The 23,532-nt window shown below is 29.5% G+C and overlaps 1 protein-coding gene across 1 annotated transcript in view; it reads right to left on the bottom strand.

Moving 5' to 3' along the window:
* The window catches only part of LOC123264241 (lachesin-like), a 260,823-nt gene extending 242,357 nt beyond the window's left edge, over positions 1-18,466 (bottom strand). Inside the window, exon 1 of the mRNA XM_044727432.1 lies at positions 18,259-18,466. Within this exon, the coding sequence (XP_044583367.1) occupies positions 18,259-18,319 (61 nt within the window). The 5' untranslated portion in view covers positions 18,320-18,466. The remainder of the gene's footprint in view (positions 1-18,258) is intronic.
* Positions 18,467-23,532: the final 5,066 nt, after the last annotated feature.

Consider the following 23,532-nt stretch of genomic DNA (forward strand, 5'->3'; position numbering starts at 1 on the left):
TTAATCCAACTGTTTCTGCCTTTGATACTCATTTATTACAATAATAATAAGCGAAATAAATAAAAGACAGAATACAAAGAGTTTATATAGAGAATATGACAAAAAACTAAAATTTAATATCTTCAACTAAATGTAGTAATAACGATCATAAATAATAAATAAATTTCTAGTAACTAATCTCCATAAAAATTATCCATCTAAGTTTTATTGAAATTTTAACTGTTCATATTTGAATCCTTAATTTCATTTAAAAATTTTCCCGCAAACAGTATTTTTGTCAAGCAGCTGATAGCGTTCTGAGCGGTGAATTAAAGAAAGAACTAATATAACAGCTAACCAGCTGATTATACGACAAAGTATACAATCAGCCGTACACGGAGAAAATAAAACAACAAGAAAAATGTTTATAAACAGAAGAACGTGCTGTATGAGACACGTTAGTGTCAACGCGCAATACAGTAATGTGCAGACAGTAGCCAGTACCCTTATTAAAAAAAAAAAAAGATTTAAAACGATTCGAAATGGCTCAAAGCGATCAAAAACGATTTAACTTGACAAATATATCGATATCCATTTTGCATGGGTTGAATTGTTTTAAATCTTTTTTTTTAATAAGGGTAGTTTTTATACAGCGCTCTCTACTATCCAAAGGATTTTAACCTCATTTTCTTATAAAACACTACTGAGGACTGTACAAAATAGAAACCAGTGCCGTTTTTTTTTCTCCGTGTACTCAATCCAATTTAAAAGAAAAAAAAAATTAATAATCAAAATAAATTAATTACTATTGAACAAAACAGTTTTGAGATGAGTTTTGCAATACAGTTTGTTGCAGAAATTTGATAAAAAATTATAAGATTAAATTTTTAAAGTTCTATTTTAAACACGTTAAAATTTTTCTACTCAAAAAAAAATAAAAATCTGACATATTACCTCACTCTTCTCTTATGCTGTCTATACAAAAAGAAATATTTTCGATGCTAATTATCTTATGCTCAATGAAATGCATCAATTTTTAATTTTAACAACGTATGTATGATTCATCTAACTACCATGTAAGAAAGTATGGCGGACCCAGGCTTGGTCCAACTATATACCAGGCTTGGTCAGGCTTATAAACCAGAGTTGGCCCAGTCTTGGTTTAAGTCTGGAATGATAACACTGGCCCAAGCCTGGTTACCAGGATTGGGCCACATTTAATTTTCAAGTCTGGCCCAAGCCATTTGATATAAAATAATAAAAAAAGAATTTTTTAAGTGTCATTTTTTATCTTAATTTTGATGCAGAGCTAATGCAAGTTTAGACCGTTTGACTTTTTATTTGAACCTAACTTTCGCTATAGCGATCTATAATTATAATTATAGAAATAAAGTGAAAATCGCATTCGCTCTAATCAAGACTCGAACCCAAGCCGCGCGATTGCTAGCCAGATAACTAACCCCTACACCGTATGACCGGAAAGTTATTGTACATCTCATCATTCTTATAAGCTAAATCTATGTGGTGACGATTTAATATTTGTTTATTTATATAATTTATGTTATTTAATATTGTGTTTTGGTGAAAATTATTAATTTTAAATTAACTATTTTTTACAAATGTTTATTAGTTAAAAAAATGCAAGAGTCAAGTTTACATTACTTTAGACTTTGTACATCGGTCTATACATTTTTTTTATCTTATTTTAAATTTTAATCTTTAAAATTATCAATATAAAAAATTCAACTGTAAATTATTATATTTTAATTTTTTTAAGACCATATCAATTTTGACGATATGGTCAAAATATTCGTTAAACAATAAATATTTACTGTTCCAAATTCTATTACTTAATGATTAATTAAGTTTGAATTTCCCATTGAATGGCCGAGGCTAGGTTACCCAATTCTGGCTCAAGTCTGGGTTGCCATTCAACGGCCATGGCTAGGCTTCCCAGTTTTGGCTAACGCTTAGGTAATCATTGGGTCGGCCAAGGCTTGGTTGCCCAGTTTTGGCCCAGTCTCGGGTAATCATTAAGTTGGCCAAGGCTGATTACCCAGTCTTGGCCCAAGCATGGGCCAATACCGGTGCGCCAAGCTTGGTTGCCCAGTACTGGGCCAGGCAAGGCCCCGTCATTCAACTCTGGTAGTTCCTACATGGGTATGTATATTTCAAGTTTGGAAAACTTAAAGCATGCAGCATAAAAGAGCGTAAGAAATTAGAGGAAAAAGAGGCTCACAATTGTTAATCACAAATAGTTTAAAAAACTAAAATTTAAAGGGCAATAAATAAACGGCTTTTTTCGATATAAATAATAAGATAACGACTTAAAGCTCAATTGTGTACCGTATGCATACAAAAACAGAATGCTGGAGATAATATTACTTATACTAAGCCATGGATATTAAATATAAGCTCATAAATTTTATTTTATTAGTTAAGAGAGACAAAGAGACGGAAATTTCAGCTTGAAAGAGAAAATTCCACTCGGCTCAATTCACTCGTAGGTTCCGTCATCTCTTTCATACGTCCAGCTTTAGCTTAGTAGTATACTATTTCACGTTGAGTCCTATATCTATATTGGTGTAATGTGGTTGAGTACGTGGTATCAAGCAACTTTAGCGATAAGTTGACGTCGGAACGAGATCCTACAACCCATTGATGGAATTTTGCAAGCAATGCTTCAGATATCTGTACGGTCTTCCATAATTACTATGTTTAGCACCCTGACCACTTTATTGCCGTTTCATTATATACCTATTAGATAGAAATAACTTTGATTTAATAAATATGTAGCATCTTTGAGTTGTGAGAAAATTTTTAAATTTAATTTTTGTATTCATGTGAAAAAAATTTTTAATGGATGAAAAACGCCGATTGATTTATCTTAATTAAAAAGCTATTTGAAACGTTTGAAAATAATTTCATTTCAATACGCTGTATATTGAGGTAATCGCTTTAAATTGCTTTTTTAATCGAAGTAAATCGACGTAAATTCAACATAGCGAATTTTTGTTTGCGAAAATAAAAACAAGAGTTTTGGTTAATCCAAATATGCATGCCTAAAGCGCTCACTTCATCCTAAAACTATTACATAAAATAAAAATTTTTATTGATTTCAATTTAAATGTTTTTTGGCGAACGGTTACTAAAAAAATTTTTTGTAAATCCAAATCTGCATGCCCTAAACGCTCATATTATATGTAAATTGATCAACGTAAAGTTTTAATATTCAAGTTTTCACTAACGACCTCAACACTATTTTGAATTTTTTAGTAATTTTAAATCAAACATTAATAAAAAAAGAAATTATTATTTATTGTGCACTACAAGAATAAATTAAAAAAATAATTTCAATAATAACTTAATTACAAGAAATTAATTTTATTTACAATTCAATTTTAAAGCTTGTTTAAATTTTCTGCGGATAATATTTTTAACTTCCAGCTAAGAAAATCAAAGATTTTCAAAAATCGAAGATTTTCAAAAATCGGGAAGTTATTGTTTTCACCCCGTTTTGCAAAAATCGAGTTTTCATCAGATCTCGACGTTTTAAGGTCATAGGAAGCTTCCCTAACTACCCCCGCGATGTTGTCACTACACGTGTAAAAAAAAATCGTCTTAAAATTGTCGTTCGTTTAAGATCTTAAACGTAACACAAACTAAGACTATTTTAAGACTCTTTTAAGACGCCAAAAAAAAAAAAATTCCGAGCAGATTTTTGAAAATTTGGTTCTCGAATTTGTTGTGAAAATTAATTTTTAGACATATTTTAGACGATTTTACGACTTTCTAACCGCAATATTTTTTAGTAAGATGTTTTTAAACTGAATTTAAAATTGTTAAAAAATTATTACCTGACAATTTTAAGACTTTTTTAAGACGTTCCGTTTTAATGTTCCGGGGCTCTGTCGCTGTGAGCCCATCTTAAAATAATTTAAATTTTTTTTAAAGATTTTTTTAAGAATAATCGGAATCTACTAAACGGCGTTCTAAAGAGTTCCTTCAAGCTTAGATTTCTTGTGAATCTGAACCGATTCGGATCGATAGATTTTGAGAAATTTTGAAAAATCTCAAAAAAAATAAGAAAAAAATTTTTTTTGGAATAACTTTTAAACGGCTTTATCGATCAACTTCAAAAACTAATCCGCCCTTAAGCTTGAAAAACCACGTCGATCACCACCAAGCTGGTCGAATCGGTTGATTCGTTCGAGAGATATCGTGAACGAAAGAAAAACGAAAAAGTGTTTTTTCGGGATTACTCCGAAATTTTTGGTTCGATCAATTAAAACCTGAAAATAACTTATGAGGATGATAAAACTGCGTCGAATGCCGTCAACCACGTGAGAATTGGTTGATCCATTCAAAAGTTATTGCGGTTTGAAAATTCCAAAAATAGTGTTCTATGAAACTTCTATCAGACTTTTGAGCTGGGAGAGCTCAAATGCATAGAAATATTATTTCTTTGAACTCAGCGAGCTCAAAATATAACATAAATTATATTTTGAGCTCAAAAATCTCAAAAATGTCATAAGTACAATTTTAAGCACCCAGGAATGGAATTAGCGGGAAGTTTCAGGGATGGCCTTTAGGGTGAACCGTTTTTCTAATTTTTTTTATTTGAGTTCATAAAAAATTTGAATCATAAAAAAAGAACTCATTAAAGACTGCATTACCAATATATAGCCTAGATTTGTGTCACTTTTTAAAATTCAAAAAGAATTGGCGAGAGACAATTGAATTATTTTTTCTTAAAACTACATCCACGTGGTCATGGTAGTTTATATAGAGCGAAGCTTTGGAAAGTTAAGCACAACTGCTCCTTAGAAACGTCCTTAAAATCCGATAAACTAATATATTTTCATGAGAGATTCGAAAATAAAAAGTACTTGATTTTTGTTGCGCAACGTTAATATCAACACATTAAATATCCATCTATTGATACTAATACTATCAGCTAGAATAAGAATACAAAAAATACATTACATCTACTATACTTTGAATTTCAGCTTAACAATTTTTATTTCATATTATAGTTTTCGCATACAAAACCCGTTCCAATATAATTCCAATACTCGTTGCGTTACTAATCTGAAAACTGATGTAAATCATATTCATAAGCCATGAATAGTCCATAATAATAAATATATAAATAATAGTCAAAAGCCGATTTATCAGACTTCTCTTTACTGCACCATACAAAAATATGATCTGTGTATAGTCTCTATGTTTGAGACTTTTGAACATAACGACATTTTTGGGTTAGATCTATTCACTAGTAATTTATCTTTATTACAGAATGTTTATCATATACCATGGAAGCATATATTGTTAATTTTAAGGTAGTTCTTCCGTTCAACTACACGAAAAAAACAAGATTACACTGGATAACATTCCAGATTATACTCAGTAACATCTGTAGTGAAAAAAAAAATTCAGATAGTAGCTAGTATAATCCAGATTATACTGAGTGATATCTGGATTATACTTATTGTAATCTCCCATTTCCCCCAGTAAAATCTCAGATTATACCGTGTAAGATTTTACTGGATATAATCCGAGATTGTATCCTGTAGAATTTGGATTATACTCAGTAAAATCTTGGATTATACCCAGTGATATCTCCGCGATTTATTTTCTAGCGCCTGCGCACTCAGCATTATCATATGACTATAAACCGGTTAGATCTTATTGTCAAAAGTCTAAACATAAAAACATACGTCTTGTACACTATTATTACATACCTTGTAATTTTAATGATTATAACGGCTACAAAATATATTGTTACATAGTACAAAATATAAAAATCACACACTAATTAATGCACCGATAATATTTTTTAATGTTTAATATACTGACAATTGACTATTATTCACAAATTGTAAACAGCACTTCACGCGCAGGCGCTAGAAAGAAAATGGCGCAGATATCACTGGGTATAATCTAAAATCTATAGGATACAATTTCGGATTATATCCAGTGGAATTTTGCGCGGTATAATCTGAGATTTTACTGGGTGAAATAGGAGATTACAATGAGTATAATCCAGATATCACTCAGTATAATCTGGATTACACTAGCTACTATCTGAAATTTTTTTTTTTTCACTACAGATGTTACTGAGTATAATCTGGAATGTTATCCAGTGTAATATTGTTTTTTCCGTATACTTTTCGACATGTTTTGTTAATTTTTTTTTTTTTTGTACGATTTAAGAATAACGTGTACTAATAAATCTCGAAGTTTTAGAAATTTTTACAGTTTAGAAAGCAAAATATTTAATAACAAAATTCGTGATTTTCAAGCTTACTTCTCATTTAAAGCATGTAAAACTCTCTGACTACCCAAATTTTCTCTGTTATATTAAAAAAAATTCTTCGACAGAATCGGAAAAAAAATTAGAATAAAAAAGAACGAATTTTTATATCAATAAAAAAAAATTAGCATTTTAGTAAAATTTTATCAAATTAATCATTTTTAATCTAGTATTTCCACGGTAAATAATGATTTGACAATAGTATCAATCTTTCGACAATAGTAAATGCTCTCTATTCACACTATACCATGAAAGAACCACCGCAAATACAAATTTATTACAAAAAAATTTACAAGCTCTTTTTGATCGATGAAAAAAGCTTTTAAGCGTAAACTTCAGCTTGACCTGGAAGAATTAATTAGAAGGCATTAGTGCTTTGAAAAATTATTTTTTTCTATTATAATTTCACTTATTTTCCCTTTATTTTCCTTGATCCTCAGAATGGTTCAATTACTTTTTTAAGGTGAGCTAAAGCGTGCAATATCCTAAATCTAATTAAATTTAAGGATTAGAATGGGCTAAAGCTACAAATGACGAAGATTTTTGGATTCAAGCAGCATTCATTGTAAGGAATTGTGTTTAGTGTACATCTCAACGATACTTTACCTAAGGGCTGATGAAGACAGAAGAAAGCAAGCCTGACAAGAATAAAAACAGTTATATAATAAGTGAGTTAGTTTTTGAATTCCTTAAGTATGCTCTGCCACAAATGTAGCCTTAATTTTACGCTGAGCCAACTAACCTCTATAATTTTCTGTAATAAAATAATTCCAGTCTACGTCTTTTTTATTTTTTTTTTATCCAACGTAAATGTTTAATTAAATAGAGAAAAGTAAAATAAAATTAAGTAAAAGAATGTTTTCATTGTTATAGTATTTCATTAACACCTTACGGTTCAGTGGTGTATTTTTTGTGCGATATTTCTTTGGGTTCATTCTGGTAAAGCTTTTGGCAAGTAGCGGGGGTTACATCTACACGATGAGATAAAACCAATCACACGGCACTGTACACACAGATATTTATTACTGCGGATTATCTGGCCAGATTCCAAATACAAACACGTTTCTTGCTCCATTTGTAACTGCAGCCTGATAGTAAGAGGGTTTGCAAGCAAAGAAGACATAGATTGAAGAGAGAAGAAAGATAAAAACAAAAAGGAAAACGATGAACATAAAAAAGTAAACTATATATAGCTTTACAAGAAAGTTAAGAAAATATGAAGATAGATAAATGGATTTATAAATGTACAAGGAAAAAATTCTCTTTATGTTTTTAAGCTGTAGGCTTTGAATTTGCTGGTGGAAATAGAGAAATGTTTGAGAAAACGTGCATAGGTTTTTATTGTCAGATAGACTATTTGAACAATAGCCAACATACCAAACCTCTTTTACTTTTTTGGCTTTCGTCTCTTTCTCCAGGTCCTCGACCCAAACTCCCAAGCATCCAACTATCTAGACGACCAACAACTCTACAAAGAACGTCCTCTGCTGTAATAGATTTATTCGTCGGCCCGTAGAAAAGAAAAGACCTCAAGACAGGGTAGGGGTTCTAGATACATCCGGGTGGAAACGACTGCCCAAAAGGATTTCGGATGTCGACGTTACAATCGCGGCCGCCAAAGAAATACCACCCTACTCCGTTTCCTCCTTTTCTAATCTCTATCTTACTCGAACCCTACTGTGAGCAAATGTCTCAAAGACTCAATCCTCCTGGTCAGGATAATGTTACATCTTCTTACGTTTCTTTATACCAGACATTAAATTCTCTTTGACACCTTTCCCTTTTCCAATATAATTTAAATCGAAAATCATTCAATAACCAATAAACCAATTCTACATTTATTAATGTCAATATTAACCTTTTTTTCTTGCTTTTATTTCCGCATGTTTCATGACTCGCAAAGTGAAAGCTGTTACGTTTACTAATGAAATTTTTAAACTTTTGTTTCTAATGTAATCAGATTATAAATCAAAATCGCTAACATTTCACCACCCTGAAATTTCCAAGAAATCAATTTTATTTGCTACATAAATTGTTTATAATCTGAAGAATATTTCAAGTGCTCAGCTATTCAAAAATTTAAATATTATCGAAGTTATACAGCAATTTTAAGTGCGTAATTTTAAGACGAAACTACTTTTTTAAAATTGTCGTATATGATATCTCAAGATTGACATAACCGATTTTGTTATAAAATTTTCAAACTTAGAATTTCTGTAGGGTGAAGGCTCCAAATATTGATTAGTTTAGATAATAGTTTTCTAATTATTAGATAATAATTAGTTTAGAACATAAATACATTATTTGTAAATTCATCAGAGTAGTTTATGAGCTGAAACAAGTGTTATGCTTTCTGTTATAGTTTTAACTTTCAAACTATAATATAGTTTTTGGTTTATAAAATACATAATAATGAACATTAAATTGTAATAATCAACGTTACAGCCGATTGCTCCGAATACTGACCATTACGTACTAAATATTGACCGCCTGTGTTCCAAATACTGACCAGTAGTATTATGCTTACTAGACTTATAAATAAATTATTTTTAATCTATAATAGTTTCAATATTAAGTAATCCATTCACTAAAATGTTTATAATTTTATTACTGTTGTTAGTTGTTCTCTACTCTGATACAATATTAATTTTAGTACTCATATTGAAATCAATGGCTGAAGGCATACTAATATTAAGTATATTGATTAATTTACAACAGCAATTGTTAACCAGAGTATTATTTTTTTATTATATTGTTTTTGTAACAAAAATTATTAATAATTAATCTTCGAAATTGAATTGTTTTGACAAATATTTATTGATTATGAAGTATTGAATTTTGTATAAACTGATCATAAATGAACTTACCAAACTCAGCAAAGTTGATTTCTAACGACTAATTTTAAAACTTTCTGATATTTGGGCACAAAATTATTTATTTTTTTTTTTTTTTATAACAACTGCATACGTTTATGTGCATGCGCAAATTTTTACTGCAAGCATAATTAAAAATTGATATTTACGTAGTGAATATAAAATTAAATTACGAGATTTTTTTTAATCAAATTGTTATGCTCTCTGGTCAATATTTGGTTCTTTTACTCTAATAAAATTTTTATTAACTTTTTCTTTTGTCAAGTTTCAAACGAAAAAGTGATCTAATTATTTAAAAAAAAATTATCTTAATGAACTTTTCGTAATTTTTTTAGTAGCTAAAACCGGAAGTATTTCAACAAACAAGACAAGACAGCGTAACAGCATACATAATGTCAGTGAAGTTTATAGTTTACATTTATAATAAATACAAGTGGTTTCATATTTATGTTACGCGTCAAGCAATCTTAAACTTTCAGCACTCTTCCCACTAAATCAATTCAGTATCGAGCTATTGAAGAAAATAAAACAGGGGATAATATATATCACACTTGTGAATTCATATCCAAATATTTAGTGATAAAATAAAAATTGAAAACGGCACTTATAAAAAAATACCAGTGTATTTCTATTTTATTGAAATTATGATACCATACATATACATATACACATATATATTTGAATTGAAGCTACCGAAAATATAGTGGTTCACTGGAAGTGAAGAGAGTATCGAAGCGTAAGTAATGGTCGAGTGAGGTAGAGAATGTCACAAGTGGCGAGAAATAGTTGCGGTTGTGTTTGCAATTTCATCGGAGGTGCGCAAAACACCACGTGCAACTGACGTTTTATACTTTGCGGTTAGTAAATTCGAGTTTCTCGATGCTATTGACCTGTCGGTAGACTACCCATTATTGTTACGTGCGGTATGTGCACGTGGGGATACCCCCGACAAAACTATTGGTCAATTATTAAATTAATAAACTTAGTGAAATATATTGGTAAAGCTGTTTATAGAATAAAATCTCGAGTAATTTCACTACATCAGCATACCACTTAATATATACTTCATAATCCTCTACATTGTTCGAAAAACCTGTATGAGATTCTGTGACCCCCGAAATATTAAAATCCACGAAAATATTCATTATAAAATGATATCTTCTAATTTCATTTATTCATAATTCACATTTATTACACACCTCATAGCGCGAAAGCGCTTGAGGTAAAGCTCTACTTTTGCTTTACCAAAATCAAGCTATTATCTGAATTAAAAATGTCTCTCTTTTATTGATATTTCACTTATAAAATAATATAAATACACTCATTATAATGCATTTAATATTTTTAATAGTCAATTATTATAAATAAAGATGTAACTATTAGTTCAAATTAGTGATTTTCATGATAGTATAAACAATTTTGAATTGATTAAAGCGCAAAATAACAAAGATAATTGAATATTTATATTTTGACAACATTTTTAAGATAGACTATGAAAGGAGTAGTAGTTGAACAATCAATTCTGACAAGCCGCAGTAGTTGAACACTTCGGGAGCAGTAGTTGAACTAATTAAATATATGGCAATAGGCACAGTAAAAATTTTCAACGTTTTATTGAAATATTAAAAGAATTATTACATATTATTGAATAATATTAAAAATAATACTATGGATATTTAATATGTTCATCAAAAAATGAGAAATATTTTTATTTAATTTTATAATTACATTTTTTATGAATGGCAAAACAAATTTTCAATTATAAATCAAAAAAACTCAATTCAAAACGTTCAATAATTTTTAACGACACTAATTTTTAGTTATAAAACTTCTTTAATTTGCAGTAATTAATACAAATCACAATGCTAATCACTAGTTTATAAACCTATTGGAGGTGAGAGTGCTGTTAAAATTATACGGTCCCAGGTTGTTCAAGTTCTGGGTACCGCTTTGAAAATTTGGAGGTACAATTACATGCTAAAATTTAATATAAAAATTATAGTTTATGTCTTTGCAAAAAATATGTAATATTTAGAAAAGACTATTTCATTAGGTGGTACAATTTTTTTTACTTAAAATTATGATAAACCGATTTTTTTACTGATTATTCGGTTTACGGTTTAAGTTTTTTTTCATTTAAAAAATAGCATCTATCGGCTATTCTCGACATGTTAAATTTTAAGTTAGTAAAAATATAATTGTTTTGATTTATAATTGAAATAACTTACAGAAATCAATTACAGTATCTTTGAATAATTATAACATGCATATATTACTCATAATAAATATACGAATTTTGTATTACAACATTTCGAAAAGTCTGTTCAAGTACTGGTCTCATTTTTTTAAGTGTTCAAATACTGGGTACTTTACCTTATTAAGTGTAAAAAAAAAAAAAACTGATTGAGATAAAATTTCCGAGCTTGTCCGGATATCTGTATGAGTATATTTAACACGATTACGCCCGCAAAACTTAACACAACGAGATAATTTTTTTTTTTTTTTAGCTTCAGAATTACAGCATGAAGTTTCCGATTGCAAATGGATGCGTAATTCGGTGTCTTTCTATTACACTGATAGAAGGATTTATTTGTATTAAATAATATTTTTTAATATGTAACAAATCATTTATTAGAGACCATTTTTTAATATTAAATAAATATTTCTTAGTATTTAAAATGATTTGTTTGTATTTAATAAATCTGATATTCATTTATTAAATATTAATAAATCTTTTTAAATACTAAGAAATATTTGTTAAGGCCTAACAAATGGCTTCTAATAAATGATTTGTTAAATATTAACAAATCTTTTTAACTATAAACAAATCCTTCTATCAGTGTATAATTGATAAAAAAATTAAAAAAATCGACTCCGTCAGTCTTAAATAAAGCCTAGTCAAGACCCAACAAATCAAATTGATTAATTAAGGTTAAAGTACCGTTCAATGTTTCTATATTCGATAATTTAATAAGTCAAAATATTAGACGTTACTTTAGAAATTATCCAATAATTAAATTACTTAATACATAATTAGTTCGATTCGAGAGTCATTAAATTTTTCTCAACTCCTTATTCACTTTTGCTAATATATGATATCACAATCAAGGTGAACGAAATTATACAGTAATTCGTAAGTAGATATTATCAAAAATAACACTCCAAATATATTTTTAATATAAAGTTATAACTGTAATTACTTTAACAGAGAATAATCAATATAGTAGAGCATGAATATTTTATTCGATAAATTATTAATTGTAGGTTTTTTTATTTATAGCGATGATAGTGACCATCACCTTGGATTTCCGACTAAATATATAATGAAGTAGAGAAATCAGAAAATTTTCTGATTTTTCTTAAACAACCGCGACACCAAGAAAACGTCGATAGTTATATATATAATTGAACAGTTATAGAAAGTATCGTATAATTGACGTATTGACAAAATTTTTTTATAACTTTTCTACGTTCGATTCGTTAAAAAAAAAAAAAATTAATGTAGAAAAAGTTATAAAATCATCTTCAAATTTTTGATCAGCAAAATTTTAATTTGAGGACTTTTTAAATTCAAAAAGCTTTACGGAGTTCGATTTTTTTAAAATCAAACCTGCTTCTAACATCAATCTATCGAAGAGTCGAACATCCAATAGTACCTCCGCCATAGTACGAAACGAAAATTTTTGAATTTTTTTAAGGAATAAATTAACAACCTAGGAAAATTTTTAACAGACCAAAATCACTGTATTTGTATATTTGTAAGGACAATTTTAAATTTTCATCCGTCCTATCAATCTAAATTGATTTACCCGCTATGAAATTAGATCAATGCAATCCTCCGAAGAATAAAGATATCGAATTTCATTGGGATCCGATGACAAACTATTGATAAAAGTTGTGCAATCAAACACTTTGATTCTTATGAAATACACATAAAAAAATAACTTTATTCTAGATAAATTTTCTTGAACTAAGAAAATTCGTAGTACGAAAGCCGATTTTATTGTTTCAAAAATTTTTTTTTTTTTGATTTCTAAATTCTTATTTCAAAATTTGTTTTTGCTTGATTCAAAATTATTAGTTTTTAACTTAATATAATATAATTTTCGAATCGAGAAACATTTTTTTGGGATAAATAAAAATTTCAACACCAGATATATAGCGCATTAGAAAGAAACAGCTGTATTACTAATGACACTTGTAAGTTTTCATTATTTAGGTCAGAAGACCGTCTTCACGTTTAATTATTATTGTAAGTCATAAATAAATACAATTTCTATTAGAAAGAAATCCAATATAATTAATAACTACTGGGTATAAAGATTTATCAAACAAACGTAAGGAGAATTGATGATTTTTATTAACTAGGTAACCCTAGAGTGTTTGTCTGATAATTTGTTCATAAAATAATCAAGATATTAAACAATGACTAATTTCTTATAAATAGAAAATTATTTATTAAATAAAATGATTCTGACATCATCACAGAAAAATTATTGTTATATAAGAAAAATTGTCGAGTGTATAATTGTAATAACTCTCACACTGAAAAAACATGTATGTATATGCACATACTCATGTAGTATTATCACTTGGGGTGGGGCATATGACATTTCCGTTAAACATGTAGCCACTTTACAAAACAAACTTATAAACAAAATGCGTTTATGTAATGATGTAACGCCTTTATTAATAAAAGACACATTCATTGTTAATGCTCTGACATGCTACAATAAAACTGTAAATTTCTTTATTCTGAACACAGAAAGAATGGTTCACTTGAACCAACAAAATATTTTTCTTGCTAATTATTTTCTTGGGCGAAAAAAAAATTTTTTTTTGGCACAAGAAATTTCACTTATTCCAACAAAATTAATTCTCTTGCTTCAAGAAATACGTATCTTGATTCAAGACAATTTATTTAAATCAAGAAAATTTTCTTGTTTTGAGAAAATTTTTCTCTTGCTCCAAAAAATTAAATATCTCGATAATAAATTTTCATTAATATTTTTATTGACGAATATGTCAAATGGGAAGATCAAATAATATTGAACCATTTTCTTTCATTCAATATGTATAATTGCGTGCTAAAACAATCTAAAATGGGTATCAAATATTCAAGAGAAAAATTTTCTCAAGGTGAGAAAATTTTTTTCTCAGCTGAAGTAGGTGGCGCTGCTTCCCTAAAGTATCTAAAAATCTTGATCCAATATAAAAATTTATTGTATCAAGTATTTATCATAATTTGAATTAAGAAAAATTACTTCCACCAAGAATAGAATTTCAAGAAAAATTTTTACTTCGGCCAAGGCAACTTCGGTCTTCCTTCGGGCACCCGAAAATTTACTTGAGCCAAGAATTTTATTCTCCAGTTAAGAAATCTTTTTTTCTGTGAACGGTTAACTAATACGAGATCTAGGTTGATAGTACTTCCTAGAACTATCAAAACTATCCGTACTAAAAATGCCTATTATGTAGCCATTAAATATCCTTTATTAAAAAGTTGAAGTGATATTTTCATTGTTGTCGCTTTTTGTTGCTATGGTAAACATTTTGGCAACAGTTACGATAGCAACAGTTACCATAGCAACGGTTACTATGGCAACGGTTAAATATCAATGAATAAAATTTGTAAAAATATTGATTAATTAAATTGTCGATAATAATCATTTTGACCGAAGCGCGCTCGATTTTCTACACTGAAAAAAATTTTTTTGAAAAATAACCATTAAATTCACGGTAATTGTGGGACGAATGGCACGACATAAACATTTGTCTGTAAGTGAGATAATTTTTAACTTTTTTTTCAACAAATTTTACTGTAGTCTACTGTGAATTTTATTCGTTTTTCGGTAAATTTTATGAAGTCTACCACAAAGTAAATTAATTTTTTCGCAATTTTTATTTCACAAATGGTAATAAAGAAAAGTGCCGTATTATGTTCCACAATTACAGTGAATTTAACAGTAATTTCTAAAGAAAATTTCTTTCCGTATAGTTTTAATGAATTATCGAATACTATGAAAATGTTGAATTGTTCTTAAAAACTGTTTAAAAAAATTTTACTAGCTGGATATAAACGCTCAATTGTTAGCTGTAAGTTATCTGATTATAATATTAATGGTTATTGACAGCCTAATTACTTGGCACTGTATTTTATTATTATGTTTTTGATCCTAATTATAAGAATTCATTTTATACCGGTTTTGTGTACAGGTGTTGTCACACCTCTTTAGAATTTGTATTACCATAATAAATAAATAAATATGCGGAAAAAAATATATGCTACATATAGGTGACGTATATATTTATACATGCGACGTATATGTAGCATATATTTTTTTTTCTGTGTGGGCTATACATGTAATCTCTAATATATTGTAAAAAAAAAATTCTTATTGATAAAAAATTTTTATCATTTTATAATTAAGAAAAATTGACTGATTAATAATTAAAAATTATGTAGATATATTTTTAAACCAAGTAAAGTAATAACCTAATTAAAATAATGTGATATTTCCTAAAAAAAAAAAGGGTATTATCTTGCATCCCCCAGTAAAAATGAAATTATTATTTTTTACGGAAAAATAATAAATTTCGTTCGACCGCCGCACCACCGCCGTTTGGCGGACTATTACGCCGCACGCTAAAAATTTACTCCCCCTAGCATCGCCGCACTACCGCTGCACCACCGCCGCACCAATGCTAAATCATACCTACAATTTCACAAAAAATGGTATCATAATTAATTTATCACGCAATAATTAATTAATAAATAATGCGACTAGAAATCTTTATGTAAGACCTATTGATCAACCTCCTTTTAATCGAATGCCTAATATTAAAAAAAAAAATTTTTTTTAAATCAGGCCAAAGCACCGCGAAATTATTGATTTTTTTAGTCGTATTGTTGATGTAGATTTTTAATTTCGTCCTCGGGTTGCACAGAAGCGGTACGCCTATCGAAATACTCTGAAAGAATTTTAAAAATTGAACTGTGATGGGATTCGAACCTGGATCGTCTGCATGGAAGTCTCGAACATTGCCAACTGTACTGCAAGCCATACTTAACTTAAAAAATTTAGTTAAGCTATTTGAATGATCAACGAATATATTATTTCAATGTATATACCATCAAACAGTGGTATGGTGCGGCGGTGGTGCAGCGGTGGTGCGGCGGTCGAACGAAATTTATTATTTTTTCGTAAAAATTAATAAATTTATTTTTACCCGGGCGCGTCACAGCTGTGGTGCGGCGGTGGTGCAGCGGTGGTGCAGCGGTGTTGCGGCGAATAGAAATTTATTTACTTGTCACGGCGCTGGTGCGGCGGTAGTGCGGCGAATAGATAAATTCCTTACTTGTCACGGCGGTGGTGCGGCGGTGATACGGCACTTGTAAAATAACCAAAATTGTCACAGCTGTAGTGCAGCGGTGGTGCGGCGCTTAAAAAGCCGTGCAGCGGTGTTGCGGCGGTGGTGCGGCGGAATTCTGTTTTTACTCGGGTCAACTTTATCAAACCACGAGAAAAAAATACTTGGCTTAAATATATTAGTACCTCGTTTGAAAACAATAAAATATTAGGTCGTGTAAAATTTTCAATGGAGATTCTCTCGATTTCTATCCGTTATTATTTTCTTTAAATGAGAGACGTAAATATTTTTAAACAAGACTGAAATTTTGAAGAAAAATATTTACTTGAACCAATTTTTCTTTCCGTGGATCTACAAAAATATATGCGCGTAAATTCTATGGATGGTCCTAAAAATTATTATCTGAGTGAATTCTAAATAGCAACTCAGCATCCTCAGTGATCCAGTGACAAAAAACCCTTTCAATCCCTAGAAATTCCTGAATTCATTTTTATAAATTTCTATAAGTCAAGAACAATTGAAGATGATTATAATTATAAATGAAGATTCTTTTAAAGTAAAGGTTTCGTCACATAATCAGAAGCACGAAGCTTGTGAGACACGAAGTAAAAAAATTACTTTAATGAGCAAGTGAATTTCCCGCCCACTGCGGACTTTCTGGTTTTAGTCACAATAGAATATTTATAAAACCTTAAAAATTTTTAATGTAAAAGCATCACAATAAATTAAAATTACTTTAGTTTCCTTAAAATTGTAATTAAGTTCAATTATCTCAAAAATATTTTCAAGATAATTAGTCGAGTACAGCTTTACAGGGTAAAAATTCTGTTTCATACAGACCTTTGTTAATTAGTAGCACTAATTAATTCCACTGAAAATGAAGCATCGATTACTGTAATCAATGAATTTCATTGTTTGATAAACAAATAATTGGAAAAAAGAGAGTAAATGGACCAAAAAAATGATAAAGAAGAAATGTAGACAGAGATATAGATCGCAATCGGCCCACGGGGAAGTAACGAGTATCCACGTGAAAATTAATTAGCGAGCCAATTGAACTTTAACGACCGTTCAATTTTACCTAACTGTACCACGCTGCAGGCTGTGTTCAATGATAATAATTTCCGAGTAAAAGAAAGATAAAATTTTAATATTGATACTTTTATTTAATAAAACTTTCCATTAAAACATTCCCAATGAAATAATAATTAATTAGCTACCGGTTAATTTCAATTCAATTACAAACTTTAAAAAATGAATAGCCTTAATATCTCGTCAAATAGTTTATAATTAGGAAAATAAAAACGATGATTACCAAGTAAGTAAGTGGTATTATCGTAAAACAATTATCTTTTTTTTTCGTGGTATGAACAGCCAACGCTAATCCTGAATACCCTTCATATCCACTTACGAAACACGTGTGTGTTCATGTTGACACCGTCACGTTTCCACTTAAATTCTCATCTTTTTACCACCCTTTGGCTCTTATTCTCCTCAATGCTAATTTCCCTTCCGAAAAGTTTAATCGAATAAGTTTTTTTTTTTTTTTTTGTTTCAATTCAGTCCGTTCTGGGTATTTGATGTCTCTTTGGACGGACGTAAAAAATAAGGTAGTCTTGCTATAACCACTGCACATAGATTATTCATAATAATCAAGAATCATTTTGAAGCTTCCACGGAGTCGGAAAATGATAAATTTATCTTAGTCTAGGTACGTACCTTCGATTTGAAGGATGAAAACAACCAAAAGCAGGATATGGAGGAGCCTGGTGATTATCATTTTGTTAACTACTAGTGAAAAACTTGAAGGGAAGAGACACAACCGATATTTCACAATTTACAGGTTTTTTAACAGAAAATATTTAAAACATGGACTCGATACTCGTAAAATCTCGTCTCGCATTGAGGTCTAGGTACTGACTGACAGAAGGAGTCTCTTGCAGGAGCAACAACGTAACGCATGCGTCCTGAATTTCCACGTGCCTATTTCTCCTCTTTATTTCTCATTCCTTTGGAAAGTTGGTCCTATCCTACACATTGAAGAGACATCGCGCCGACTCTTCGCACCCATTGTCTCACTCCCCGTATCCTCTTTCCCAACCCTAAAATCCCTAATATATACGTATAACTATACCTCAATCTGGGAAATCTCTAAGGTATTAGCTCAAAGATTAATCAGAAAGTTTCACAGCGTCGGCAAGTACGTCATTAACTCATTTCAAATTTCATTTTAATTTCATTTAACAATATTTAACTTTAAGTGTTAATTTAATAATATTTTGGGACCGTAAAAATATTATTGCTTGCAACTTCAAATTTATATTCTATTTTCTGCTGGATAAAAGTTACATGATATAAAACAGCGTCATTAACTATCGCAAAAATAAAAAGTTTGCAGAGTCGAAAGTCCTGAATTTAATCTGTTTCTACTCATATTAAAGGTCTTGGTAATATACTTTTTAACACGCTTTACTGCATCGTTTTGTTGAGTTTTTAGAGGATAAATTTTTAAGCTTCAAAGGATGAAACTGCACTGAAGTTCAATTAAAAAAAATTGTGACTAAAATTAAAAATCTCATAATATTACTGAGAGAGTTTAAATGAGTATTGCTATGCTTTTTAAAATATAAGAGAATTTTTTTAAAGGCATATGCAATCTAAAACAACTACATTTTAACAGGAATTCAAATGAAAACTATGTGTTAGTTTTTCCATCACTTCAAGTGAAAAATTTTTCAAATATGGATTATAATATTTTTTCTAATATTTATATTATACCTTCTTTAATGACTATTGCTGACTATAGTCACTCAGAGAAAGTGTATAGTTGGCTAAATTATAACGTCACAAGTATAAAAATATAGTTTTTTTTTTTTTTTTTTGTAGTTACTCGAACTATGGATTAGTTGAAGTAACTATAGATTAATAGTTAACATGGACTATATTTTACACTGTAAAAAAAACGGTGTTAAAATGGATTCATTTTAACACCGCTATGTAACACCTGTGTATTAACACCGGTGTAGCGGTGCTCTTTTGCGGTGTTAAACCGGTGTAACAGTAGAATAAATTTACACCGTATCAGAGCATGAATATTACATGATCCATAAAACACAATTAATATTTAATATTTATCAAAATGAGACAAGTAACATTTATTCAAGAATTATCAATTTATAAAATTACGCAGAAATCTATTTAATGAATGTTATATACAATATAAATAATATTTACAATATTAAATGTTTAGGAACAATATAATAATTATTTTTATCGTAACCATGATGTTTCTCACAATATAATGGATGTTTTAAACATGATAAATTAATAATTTGATAACTTTGCCTTTTTTTTCAGATATTTCATTTGCACATAAACTCATATTATAACAAATAGTCTCCCATAGCTTACCCAACAGCATTATATTACCATTATAAAAGAAAATTCTTTGGATTTCACTGTAAATGGGTAATTCGTAAATTCTTAAATTGTCCCAAAAATGTCTTAAAATTGTCCAAAAAATTTTTCATTCATTAATTTAGGGAAAAGTGCTCCGGGTCCATTTTTATATCGAAATTTTTTACAGTGTATTTATTTTAATTACAAATTTTTATCTACTTAACATTTGATTATTTTAAAGTTTCTAAATTAAATATTAACTTTTTTTGATTATTTAGTTTTAATTATTTAACATAAAAAGTTTAATTATAAAAATTGTGTTAGTTAAAATATTATCAACACCGGAAAATTTATAACACCGATTTAACACCGAAAAAAAGTATTTACACCGCGAACGGTGTTACTGCTACACCGATTTCGGTGTTGAATTTAACACCGGAATTTTTAACACCGTACACCGTACCGCATGGATTCACCGCATGGACTCACACCGGTTTTTTTTTTACAGTGTATGTACTATATATTACATGACTATACTATATCGCCTAACGGTTCGTAGTGACATCTACCAGACGAATGCCCCATAAACCTTACGCTCATGTCGCAACTCCACGACTGTCAAATTATTTGCCACTTATCCCACATGTAGCATAAATAACTATTGCATACCTTAAGCGCAAACGCGCCAAGGCATAGCTATACTGGGGCCTAAAAATCAAGTTTCCTATCCTGTAAAAAGAATAGTATATTACACCCCTTAGGAAGGAAAATAAGAAAAGCCTCAGATCACATGTAATTGTTGGCCGAGGCGAAGCCGAGTATGTATAGTTTCTGCTTGTTTATAGTTATTTCAATTCTGTTTATGAAAAATAATATATATGGCTGCCGAAATCGCAGAAAAAGTCACCGAACTGACAATCGAACAAAATTAACTGTATCGAAACGGAATTATTTTGACACGCAATTTTCACAAGGGTTTTGACAAACTTCCTCAGGAATAAAACAAAAAAAAATTAAATCGTGAAAGTGATTTTTGACAAAGTTGTGGTGTTATCAAGCCCAGTGCTCCCGTGAAGACCACGCTCTTATTAATTTAATTCATCCGAAAAACGAGTTTTTTCTGAGAAATCTTATTTAATCGATAAGAAAATTTTTTTAACGTGTTCTGTAGTTATTATTATTTATTTCAATATGCTTTTTATCCATAATTTTTTTCGTTTAAATTATGAAAATCACGATTTTTAGGCGAGAGTATTATAGCATACCTGCGCGCTTCGCGCTTAAGGCATGCAAAAGCTCGCATTTTTTATTTTTTTAACAATGAATAACTTCAAATATCAATAATTTAAAAAGTTGTCAATTTCACAATAATTTTAATAAAGATAGAAACTTATTTATAGTTTTAAAAAATGTATTTTATGTTGTTCATTTGAATTTTGTCTGCACCTTGATATTATGATTGAAAATTTTTATGTCCGCTAATAATTTAAATTTATTTTCTTTATTTTAAAAAATGCATCTCAATTAAAAATGTAGTTAATTAGTTATAACAAAACAACGATGAAATCTACGAATTTATATTTTTAATATTGTTATGCAATATCCTGATAAAAGAAGAGCCATTATTAATCTCGAGTTATAATAACAATATAAATGGTTAAAAAGGTAAATTCATAACAAGTATACATGTCTATGTCTATGTTGAGAATTATGGTAAAATATAACTTTATAAGAAAATAGATAGTAGATAACAGTGAGACAAAAGCAAACAAGAGGCAAAGCACTACAGAATTTCGAGATAGGCGAAATGAGTAGGGATTTTACTTGGTGAAATTCGAGACTGCGGGCCTGACATTCGTAAGATAATTTCTATCCTCGAAATTTCAACTTCTTCAAAGGAAGCAATTTAGTGTTCTATGTATATGTAGTCTTTGGTACTTTCTTATAAAAAATTTTGTTTGCACTAAAATCAAGTTCTTCTTTAGCGCTTTATTCTTGTTTGGTTTTTTCTTACTATACAATTTAAACTCAGGTTTTTTGTCCCGTCATATTTTCGTATTTAATAATAATACATAAATTTTTATTTCTACAAAAACTGTTGTGAAAATAACAAGCTTTTAAATGGTTTACTTTTTAAAAAATAACAAATGTATTTTTTTTTTTTACTCATTTTTCATATCTTTAAACGGTCAATAAGGTAATAGCCCCCATTATTGACACTATAAGAGTGATCATAAATATTTGAATTTTTTTATCGTATTTCAAATCAATATTGTCAACTTTTTTCACTTCCCGCTAAGAAAATCGAAGATTTTCAAAAATCGGGAAGTTATTGTTTTCACCCCGTTTTGCAAAAATCGAGTTTTCATCAGATCTCGACGTTTGAAGGTCATAGGAAGCTTCCCTGACTATCCCCGCGAGGTTGTCACGGTGTCTGTGTGTGTGTGTGTGTGTGTGTGTGTGTGTGTGTGTGTGTGAAAGTATGTGAACCGCTTATAACTTTTGAACGGCTTGACCGATTTCATCGCAGTTGGTGCCATTCGAAAGAGCTTGACCAAACTTAGATTTTGAAAACTATTTGGACCGATTCAGATCAATAGATTTTGAGAAATCTTCAAAAAACTGAAAAAAAAATTTTTTTCAAATGTGGTTTTTTTGGAATAACTTTTAAACGGCTTAAAGGTTCAATTCCAAAAACTAATCAACTCTTAACCTCAAAAAACCACGTCGATCGCCACCAGTCCGGTCAAAATCGGTTGATTCATTCGAGAGATATCGTGAACGAAAGAAAACCAAAAAAAGTGTTTTTTCGAAATAACTCCAAAATTCCTAGCGCGATCAATTCGAAATTTAAGATTCTTTGTGAGGCTTGAAAAACTGCGTCGAATGCTTCTAACCGCGTAAAAATCGGTTTATTCATTCAAAAGTTATTGTGGTTTAAAAATTCACAAATAGTGTCTTATCAAATCTCTATCAGACTTTTGAGCTCGAAGAGCTTTAAAGGATAGGAAAGCAATCTCTTCGAGCTCGGAGAGCTCAAAATAACCCATAAATTGTATTTTTGAGCTCGAAGAGCTCAAAAACGTCATTGGTGCAATTTTAAGCGCCTAAGTATGGAATTAGCGGGAAGTTGCAGGGATGGCCTTCAGGGTCAACCGTTTTCCTAATTTTTTTTATATGACACCTTAATCATTTTTGCTTATATAATTTAATTAATTAACTTTAATAGCAATACATTTAATAATTATTATATCAACTTAAAACCAACAGGTCGAATGTATGTATTATTGACAGCGCAAAAAATTCAAAGAGCCGATTGTTGACATACCATTGACCCTATTATTGACAGGTCATTTATTACAATTAAATTTGTATTGACAATAATCATTTTTACTATCTAATGCAAAACTATCAATAATTTTTATCATTATAAAATTCGTTTAAGACCTACACGGAAAAAAGTAAACTGTAATAAATAACAGTCGATTTATAATAAGTAATGATCAACTGCTAAAAATTACCATTTCAAACAGTAAAATCGTAATTTTACTATTCACATTGTAATATTTACAATTTAAACGTTACAATTTACTC

The sequence above is a fragment of the Cotesia glomerata genome, linkage group LG4 (genome assembly GCF_020080835.1).
Source record: "Cotesia glomerata isolate CgM1 linkage group LG4, MPM_Cglom_v2.3, whole genome shotgun sequence".
Classification (NCBI taxonomy): Eukaryota; Metazoa; Arthropoda; class Insecta; order Hymenoptera; family Braconidae; genus Cotesia; species Cotesia glomerata.